General features: G+C 39.7%; 1 protein-coding gene across 1 annotated transcript in view; it reads left to right on the forward strand.

Moving 5' to 3' along the window:
- Nucleotides 1–747: 747 nt before the first annotated feature.
- The window catches only part of PTPRD (protein tyrosine phosphatase receptor type D), a 463,281-nt gene continuing 453,178 nt past the window's right edge, over nt 748–10,850 (forward strand). Inside the window, exon 1 of the mRNA XM_042781300.1 lies at nt 748–805. Within this exon, the coding sequence (XP_042637234.1) occupies nt 748–805 (58 nt within the window). The remainder of the gene's footprint in view (nt 806–10,850) is intronic.

Here is a 10,850-nt window from a genome sequence, read left to right on the forward strand (position 1 = left end):
ATGTAGTTCAAGTGTAATTAAATAGAAGCACAACAATCACATTTACAGTATTATCTATCCTAAACACTAAAAGATCTATCCAAGAATTTGAGGGTTTAGCACCTTGGTAAGCCTTTTATCAAGCTTTTACACGAATTGAATACCTAGTATGACATGATTAAGAATTATGAGGCTTCAGAGATGAGCAGAGCAGTTACGTGCCTTTCAATGTTTTATTAAAATGGAGAGAGAGAAAACACAAATGCATCAAACCACCAACTTTTCAGTTAGTAGCTGAGCATTATAACCACTTCACCACCAGATTTCCTGATTTCTACATGTTGTTTGCATTCATAAGAGAGCTACAGAAAGGATGATAAGGGAATGGAAAGGATTGTGGATTATATCCAAATGGAAAGATGAAAGGTGGTTTTGTAGAATTTCTACTAGTATTGGAAAGTGAGTTCCATAAATTCAAAAATGGGGGAGAAGGCATTTTGTACAAGAGAAACAGCACATGCCAAGGCACTGAAGTGAGTTATTTTAGCTCCTTGAAGGGCAGTAGGAGGAAAAATATTTGGGTTAATAGGTTGGCAGCACTTGGACCAGACTTCAGGTTTTATTTTGTAGCAGTGAACTATTAAAGCTTGTTTATTTATTCATTTATTGAATGGGTATGAATTGTAATCATAAATGCATTTAAAAACAAAACAAAATAAATGAAAAGTCAAAAAGAAAAAGAGAAGGAAATAGCAAGGATCCTGAGCAATGAGTAACACTGAATATAGACATAAAAACTTGACTGGATGTGATGTAAACAATGTTGGTAAGTGTTTCTCAATCCTGACTGAAGATTAGTATCCTCTCGGAATTAAATACCAAGGGCCAACGCCATCACCAATCTTTCCTTTTTAATTGGTCTGGGCTGGAGCCCAAGCACCCATGCATTTTTTTTTTTTTTTTTTTTGGTTAGATTTGGGTGAAGATTTACAGAGTAAATTCACTTTTCATACAGCAGTTCACATATACTTTGTCTCATGTCATTGACCAAAATTTACAATGCAGCAGCTCCCCTCCCACTTCCTCTCCATAGTTACCTCCTCCCAGTGTCCATCCCTTCATACTCTTCTGCACCCTGAGCTATCTCCCTGTGCATAAGCCGCCCTTCCTTCTTCCATGATTGTTCTCTCCAGGGCGTGTGTCTACTTGAGGTAAATGTTTAACTCACATGCCTGTACTTTGTTTGGCTGGAAACCACAGTTGTGGGTTCAATTCCAGACAGGATCAACTACTCGGTCCCTCTGGGTAGCTGGCTGTGACCAAGTAATGACCATAACCTTGCCCCTTGTCAGCTCTACTATACACCTGGGAATTCTGATCATTCACATGAACTTATAGGCCCATTGTCTGCCAACCCTATATATGATCTTGGATACACTCTCCATTTAGACATACCTAATTGTTTAGCTTGTTCACCTGTCTATCCGTCCCTCTACCCATGTTTGCTTTCACTGACAACTCAGTACTGTATATGCAAAGAGGTTCATATTTGTTGTCTGTACTGCCCATGTAACTCTCTATGTCTTTCTCATCCTCAATGCTGCCATATTGGTCACTCACATTTGGTACATTGCCCTTCTCTTCACCCAAATCAATATTTATCTCTATCTATTTAACAGCATTCCCTCCCCTCCCCTCCCACCCCTGGTAACCAACAAAGAAAATGTCCTCCAATATATAAACCTTTCCTTAACTTTTACAATAACGGACTAATACAATATTTGTCCTTTTGTGACTGACTTATTTCGCTCAGCATAATGTCCTCCAAGTTCATCCACGTTATGCGGTGTTTTGCAGATTCTACATTATTCTTTAGCGTTGCATAGTATTCCATTGTGTGAATGTACCAAAGTTTGGTTATCCATTCCTCAGTTGTTGGACATCTAGGTTGTTTCCAAGTTTTGCACCCATGCATTTTAAAGACCCCCAGGTGATTCTAATGTGCAGCTGAAATAGATAATCACTGCCATTATTTTTGGATAAAAGAACAGGGAGTGAAATATTAGAGGAAGAATTAATAATAGTTGATTGGCCCATAGTGAGGGCCAAGAATGAGGAGAAAAAGAGGAGGTGGAGGCTACAAGTTGTTATTTAGGGGAATGGGAGGGAGTGCCAGAAACAGGCAAGGTCACTAGCGTTGTTGTATTGTTATGTGCCATCAAGTTGTTCCCGATTCATAGCAACCCCTCCTTTGGTTTCCACGGTAGTATCACTATGGAAGTAGATTGCCCAGCCTTCCTTCTGAGGAGCAGCTGGTGGCTTTGAACCGCTAGCCTTTTGGTTAGAGTCAAGTGCCTTAGGCACTATGCTACCAGAGCTCTAGTAGGAGAAGCATTAACTTGGGACCTCCTCCTTCTCCTGTCATGTGGCCAGGCAGTTGCACTGCTGTCTCAACACAGTCCTCACTACACTCCTGTTGTTGTTAGCTGCCTTAGAGTTGGTCCCTAACTCATGTCAATTCCATACATAATGCAATCAGACTATTATGATCCATAGAGTTTTCATTGGCTGATTTTCAACTAGATTTCCAAGCCTTTCTTCCTGGTCTGTCTTAGTCTAGAAGCTCTGCTGAAACCTATTAAGCATCACAGCAATACACAAGCCCCCAATGACAGTCAGTTGGTGACTGTGCTTGAGGTGCCATGGCCAAAGCTAAACCCTGTTCTCCCTAATGAAAGGTGAGAATTCTGTCACTGCACCACCATTGCTCTTATGACAACCCTACCTACCCCAGGGGAGCTCTGGTAGCATAGTGGCTAAGACACTTGCCTGCTAACCAGATGGCTGGCGGTTCAAACCCACCAGCCACTCCTCGGAAGGAAGGTTGGGCAATCCTACTTCCGTAGTGATACTGCCTCGGAAACCCAAGGAGGGGTCGCTATGAGTTGGGTTTGACTCGACGGCACACAACAACAGCAACAACAACCTACCCCGGAAAAAATTAGATGAATGATAATAAGAAAATAACATCCAAACAAATTCTGACCACTTTCCATGTTTGGGCAATGGCAATAGGATATGCAGTAACTGGTCCAGCCAGTGCCCTTAGCAGCACCCCTAATGCAACTCTGTGTTCTGCTTTCCTACCTTATCTAAGAGACCCTATTTCTGAGCTTTTCTTCTGAACCCTTACCTGGCACTTCCAGAGGAAGAAAGATCATATATGAGTTAACAGACAATCCTATACAGTCTACAGATGCCTTTCAAGCAGAATGGAAAAAAAAGTTGTAATCAAAGCAAAGACAAGAAATTTTGGGGAGGAAATGGATTCTTAAAGAGGAGCTCTGGTGCAGTATTGGTCAAAGCATTCAGCTGGTAATCAAAAGGTTGGCAGTTCAAACACACAAGCTGTTCCACGGGAGAAAGATGAATCAGTCTGCTTCCATAAAGATGTAAAGCCTTGGGAACCCTATGGGGGCAGTTCCATTCTGTCCTACAGGATCACTGTGAGTCAGAATTTACTCGATGGCAGTGGATTTGGTTTGATGTTTTGTATTCTTATCAAATATCTCCTCTTCCTTTCCCTTAGTAACATTTAATAGTATTATTAAACTTTCCCTTTCAAGATTTTAAGTACCTTATTATGACAAATATCCCTATAAAAACAAAGCTCTCCATTTAAGGAATTGTTAATCAGCTAAAAGAAACAAAGCCAATTAGTCACACACTGTTAGATTTGTTCCCCATGTGACATACTTCCTTGATGTCCACAGAAGCAGCTTATTCATTAGAATTAAATTAGACAAATGTTACCCTCACTTCTTTTCTCTTTTGTAGCCTGTTGTCATTTCCGTGAATTTGTGTTAGTGACTCTGAGTTGCTTAGCCATGTTACTGCTAACTAGAATTGTCTTCTTAACCATTAAGAATTTTTCATAAATTCCTTTCTTGCATGGTGTGATAAGTAGGCTTCAATGGCTCTCCCACTAATGTCTAGCTCTGCTTTTTGCAGTATACCAAAGGGAGGATTTTATCCTCAATAGAGCAATTTGCTAAGGACAGCAAAGACAGTTGGCTGGCCTTGGTTGGTTCTCTCTCCTAAATTTTATAACTATAAACATCAATGGAGCTCATCACCTTGTCTTCAAAGAGCCTACCGACATGAAATGTGATATGGCAACAAATACTACAACCAATGTGTGTCAAGCTCTCACATATTGCTTATGCTTAAGAAGTAATCTAGCTTCTTACAAGTAAATATCATTGAGCAGCCTATATCTCCTCTTGAACTGTGTAGGAAATAATAATCTGCTCAATTCCTTGAGCTACCGTCTGCTCAGAATGTGTCTTGAGAATGCACAGTCCTTGAAAAGGCAATGGAACATGACTGACATGTTCTAGAATGTCAGCCATGCCTTTCTTCTGACTCATATGTATGTTTATCCTACTTTCCATTTAGAAAATAGACTTTCTTATGGTAATTTGATCTCTGCAGTGCCCAGCAGTAGTTTAATAAAGGATCATACTCCTCACTTGTCAAAACCAGGTTGAGCAGAAATGCATTTTGCAAAGCACAGGGTTAGCAGGTGCAGGGGGACAGCAATGGCAGTTAACAACAGTGATATGGAAGTGCTCCTATAGAAATAATGGTGACTGTATAGTTCTAATGCCTTTCTTCCCATCTTGATGCTCTTAATCTTTTGTTTTTCTGGAGATAAAATGTGACATTGATGATTTTAAGTCATGGGATGAAAATAGGGGTTTTCATTTTTTAGACTGGTTGGTTGCATCTTGAGTAAAATTCTTCCTTCTTCCTCATCTTTAGACAAGACTTAAATTTGGGCAGTATCCATGGCAAAATAAGACAGAGGGTCGTTTTTTTCCTTTATTAAGTTGAGACAGAGAAGGTGGTTATGTATATTAACTCCATCTGAGAATAAGTGTTGTTGCTTTATATTGTTTGGAGTTTTTGAATTTAGTCTCCTCTGTATCTCATATCTCTCTTTTGCCTGGTTGACTAGTATTGACACCATGAGGTCTGAGAGATTAACCAGCCAAGATGATTATTTATGTACCAGACCTGCTTACTGAAAGAATTTTACATGATTTAGAATCTTTCCTTTTTCTAGAATGATATTAGTCTTTGTTTCTGTGGTTTGGATTCTGTGGGCAAGTTTGGAAAAACTGACATTAGATCATGTAAAAAGTCTTTTGTTTTGTCTTGTTTTTTTTTTTTTAATTTGTGAAGGCAAAACAAATATGTTCGTTGTGTTAAAAACACCAACAAACCACAAAACAATTTGAGGTACAAGCACCTGAAATTCCTTTCATTTTAATGTAGTATGACCAATTTCATTTTTTGTTTTTAAAGAATAAAATTAAGGACCAAATTAAGGACCATGTGGTGGTTATGTTTGTGTGTCAACTTAGCTAGGCCTGGTTGAGTGGCTGGGCAGCTGGATGTAGTATTCCTCATGATGAAACTGGTAATCAATTCCATGGTGGAATCTACTATGATCAGCTGAGTAGCTGCCCTTGAGTATGTGATCTGCTTCCTGTACATAAGGAGAAGCTTTGAGAATGGTCTCTAGCCTATGGCATGCTTGGACCCTGCATGTAGCCGTGTTGTTGCTCAACAGCCTGCTATGCTCTGCTGACTTTGGGAATTTCAATGGACTTAATTTAATGGCCTGCCATGTGGTTTGGTAACATCGAGACTGTGCCTTTTTTACTTGTCAACCTTGGGGCTTCTCAGCCTCAGCAGCCAGCAGCTGTCTGAGCAATTTGCTAAGGAAAGCAAAGACAGTTTGCTGGTCTTGGTTGGTTCTCCTAAATTTTATAACTATAAGCATCAATGGAGCTCATCACCTTGTCTTCAAAGAGCCTACCGACATGAAATGTGATATGACAACAAATATTACAACCAATACGTGTGAAGATCCAGTGGGCCGGGAGGAGGAGGCAGAGTTGGACCCCAAGGTTGAGAGGCTTTCACCCAGTCCCTAGAGTCTGGCACTTTGAACTTGGACTAAAAGCCTCCAAATTGTAAGAATAAACTCCTGTTTGTTAAGGCCTTCCCATTTGTGGTATATTTCTTGTCAGAGCGGCACTAGGTAACCAGAACAGACCCTTTTAAGGATGCTTTTGAAAAATACCAAGTCACTATCCTGGTGAGTAATAGGTTTTAGAAAGACAGAGTTTTGGGTCCTGACACAGAGTCTAATTGCTTATTTTTAGAAATTCTTTATATTTCAATGGATGAAATCTTTGCATTAAGAAATAAAAGTCTTACACTAACATCCAGTGGTCATGTTGTTGGTGGGTAATATCATGAGAACTTTAAGGTATGACCAGAAAGTGACAACACTTAAGAAGCACTTTTGGAAAATATTGGAATGAAAGTCACACATCTCTGAGAGTTCTGTGTTAAATGCTAATTTACTTCTTTAATGTCCCCATCCACATAGTTATTTCTGGATTACCTTTCTACTGTAGGTCCTTACACTAGCAATCTGCCACAGCAAGCACTTGTCCAAGTACTGTTGCCTGTCTGCAAAAGTGTCAACATCTTCACGTTTCTTTCACTCTTTGGGGTGAGAAATAGGGAACTGTCCCTTTAAAAAAAAATCCCAGTCCAGGAAAAAAGACATCTTGCTATTTTAATTTTCTTTTAATGTGAGTAGTATACCCTTGTTTTATATGACAGCCCTTCACACCCTTCATACATTCTTTTTTTGTGTGTGTGTGTGTTTAGAATTGGGTTCTTTTTTTTTAAATTGTGATTTGGGTGAAGATTTACAGAGCAAATTCACTTTCCATACAGCAGTTCACATATATTTTGTCTCATGTCATTGACCACAGTTTACCACAATGCAACAGCTCCCCTCCCACTTCCTCCCCATAGTTAACTCTTCCCTGTGTCCGTCCCTGCATACACTCCTGCCCCCTGAGCTGTATCCCTGTGCATAAGCAGCCCTTCTTTCTCCCATGATTGTTCTCTCTAAGGAGTGCGTCTACTTGCGGTAAATGTTCAACTCATATGCCTGTATTTTGTTTGGCTGGAAACCATAGGTGTGGGTTCAGTTCCAGACCTGAAGGGCAGCTAGGGGCCATAGTCTCAGTGGTTCCACGAGGCTCTATTGGACCAGCAAACCTAGTCCCTACCTTTTTTTTTTTTTTCCTCCAAATGATTTTGAGTTTTGTTCCACATTGTTCTCCCTCTCTATCAAGGATCTCCTACAGAGATCCCCTTCCAAGTGGATGACGGTGGTAGCTGGGCACCATCTAGTTCTTCTGGCCTCATAGTTGTATAGGCTGCAAATTGGATGGTGTACCAGTCGCTAGGACTAATTGTTGCCATGAATTTTGGTTTTTCTTCTTTGCTCTGGATGAGGAGAGACCCATTGTTGCATCTAGATGGCAGCTTTCTGGCTTTTAAGATCCCAGTTGCTACTTGCCAAAGTGGGAGGTGGAACAATGTTTTATATAGTATGTTATGCCAATTGAGCTTGATGTCCCTTGTGACTATGGTCCCAAGCCTGCAGGTTCAACGACTTGGTCCCTCTGGGTAGCTGGCTGTGACCAAGCAGTGACCACAACCTTGCCCCTTGTCAGCTCTACTATACACCTGGGAATTCTGATCATTCACATAAACTTATAGCACCATTGTCTGCCAACCCTATATATGTTCTTGGATACCCTCCCCATTTCATAGACATACCTAATTGTTTAGCCTGTCCACCCATCTATCCATCCATATACCCATGTTTGCCTTCACTGACAATGCAATACTGTATGTGCAAAAGGGTTCATATTTTTTGTCTGTACCTCCCATGTACCTCTCTATGTCTTTCTTATCCTCAATGCTGCAGTATTGGTCACTCACATTTGGTACATTGCCCTTCTCTTCATCCAAATCAATACTTATCTCTATCTATCTAACAGTCTTCCTTCCCCTCCCCTCCCACCCCTGGTAACCTACAAAGAAAATTTCCTTCTATAGATAAACCTTTCCTTAACTTTTACAATAATGGACTAATAGAATATTTGTCCTTTTGTGATTGACTTATTTCACTCAGCAAAATATCCTCCAAGTTCATCCACGTTATGCTGTGTTTTGCAGATTCTACATTATTCTTCAGTGTTGCATAGTATTCCATTGTGTGTATATACCACAGTTTGGTATCCATTCCTCAGTTGATGGACACCTAGGTTGTTTCCATCTTTTGGCTATTGTAAATAGTGCTGCGATGAACATGGGTGTGCATATATCTGTTCTTGTCATGGCTCTCACTTCTTTAGGATATATACCTAGTAATGGAATGGCGGGTCAAATGGTATTTCTAATTCCAACTTTTGAAGGAATTGCCATACTGCTTTCCACAATGGTTGTACCATTTTACAGTCTCCCCAGCAGTGTATGAGAGTCCCAATCTCTCCACAACCTCGCCAGCATTTGTTATTTTCTGTCTTGTTGAACTTTGCTACTAGTGCTGGAACAAGATGGTACTTCATTGTTGTCCTTCATACATCCTTGCAGGAAAATTAAAACTAGGACTTAAACAGGAAACTGGCATTGTTAGAATTGATTTCACTGAGTTTTGTCAATTTTTAACTATGGACAAGAGAAGACAGGTATCCCAAAATGGCAGTATGTTAGCATTCAATATTATAGCAATGAAATGCATTTTATTTTTCCAGGAATATTCCTTAGGGATTTAATTGCATAATGATAATATTTTTATTAGTTACTGACAAGTGAGTCATTATTATCAATTTGCTTTGTTTGCAGCAGTGGAAGGAAACATTTAAACACTTGTAATATATTTTTTTGTTGTTTGTTTCAAGAAAATGGATATCAATATACAGTAGTTTTTAATTCCTGTTAGTGTTAGTCAATTTCAAATCAGATTTAAGTCCTACCCCCAGCTACCAGGAGATGTAGCAAGATGTGATATCTAGCAGTGTGTTAGAACCTCCCTTCATCTTCCTTCATATTTATGAGAGAAACACACCTGTGTTCCCACCTGTCCCTCTATCATCAACAAGTTGAAATTGCTGAGGAGGAGGAAACTTGTTCTCTAGGACTAGTGCCCAAAGATGCCTCTCCTTCCCTCTCTTCTCTTCCTCTTACCTTTTTTGCGGAAATAAGATACTAAGCCAGAAAATATGAAAACTGGGGAGGATCTCACTATGATAAGTTATTCCACACGTTATAATTTGGAAGCTAAAAACTAGTAAAGTTAGATGTTCTGCTCCACCCACATGACATTCTACATACGTAATGGCAGAGCTGAGGTGGAGATCTGGGTCCCTGACTCAAATGAAGTCAGGCCACAGAAGCATCACATGGAAAACATGAAAAGAAGGAGAGAAAGTAATGAAACAGAGAAAATGGTGATGAGTAAACAATGATGACCTTTATTGTTATTTTCTTCCTTCTTGGAATCTAGGGATTGTTTTCAACATAAATGGCACCTATAGTTATGACTTAGGAGCTCTGGTAGCGTAGTGCCTAAGGTACTTGACTGCTAACCAGAAGGCTGGTGGTTCAAGCCCACGAGTCACTCCTTGGAAGGAAGGTTGGGCAATCTACTTCCGTAGTGATACTGCCTCGGAAACCCAAGGAATGGTCGCTATGAGTAGGGTCTGCCTCTACAGCACATAACAACAACAACAATAGTTGTGACTTAGAGTGTCTTTGCATGGTGCAAATGGTTAAAATCTCAGCTACTGACCAAAAGATTGGAGGTTAGAGTCCATCCACAGGTGCCTTTGAAAAAAGGCCTGGCCATGTGCTTCCAAAAGGTCACAGCCATTGAAAACCCCATGGAACAGTTTACTCTGACATGTATGGGGTCACCATGAGTCAGAGTCAACTTGATTGTAACTGGTTAATTATGACATAAAACTGAAAAACAATGAGAGCAAAAACTTGGTGTCTTAGTTCTGTAGTGCTGTTATAACAAATACCACAAATGGATGATTTTAACAAATAGAAATTTATTCTTTTATAGTTTAGGAGGCTAGAAGTGTGAATTCAAGGTGCCAGCTAGAGTGGAAGGCTTTGTCTTTCTGTTGGCTTCTGGGGAAGGTCCTTGTCTTCTTTCAGTATCTGTAGACCTTATGTTCCTTGGAGATCTCCATGGGTCTTGGCATTAATCTTCCCCAGAGTCCAGGAGATTCTCTGCATAGGGGTCCTGGGTCCAAAGGATGTGCTCTGCTTCTGGCTCTTCTTGCATGTGGTACATCACATCATGGGGATAATTACATCATTATGGATCTCCCAGATTACATCATTACACTGCCAAACTACTGAGAATTATGGCCTAGCCAAGTGGAGACATATTTTGGAGTGATGCAGTTTAATCCATGACACTTGGGAACAGGGATTAGAAAACAAAAGATAAAATAGTAAATTGAAATGTCAACACTGTGGAGTTTTATGAAATATATGATGATAACACTATAAAAACTTAAGGAGTTAGAAAAATGTAAAGAAGTAAGGAGAATATTTAAAATACCACCACCGAAACCACTCTCTTTAGCATTTTAGCTGTTTTTTTATCTTTCTTTTCTCTAAGCATTTTTTCTTTATTACCTGACACTGCTCATGTGTAACTTTATTATGCTTTTGTGGTTTATCATTACATTAAATCAGAAATATTTCTCATGTCATAGGTTAAAATCTTTGTTATTTTATCAATATTGACTATTTGGTATTCTGTTATTATGCCATATTTTATTTCACTATCAAGTTCTGTACCATTTGATGTTGTTGTTGTTGTTGTTATGTGCCATTGAGTTGGACCTGACTCATGGCGACCATTCCTTGGGTTTCCAAGGCAGTATCACTATGGAAGTAGATTGCCC

This window comes from Orycteropus afer, unplaced genomic scaffold, assembly GCF_000298275.1.
Source record: "Orycteropus afer afer isolate SDZICR_OR568_19922 unplaced genomic scaffold, OryAfe1.0 scaffold00102, whole genome shotgun sequence".
Classification (NCBI taxonomy): domain Eukaryota; kingdom Metazoa; phylum Chordata; class Mammalia; order Tubulidentata; family Orycteropodidae; genus Orycteropus; species Orycteropus afer.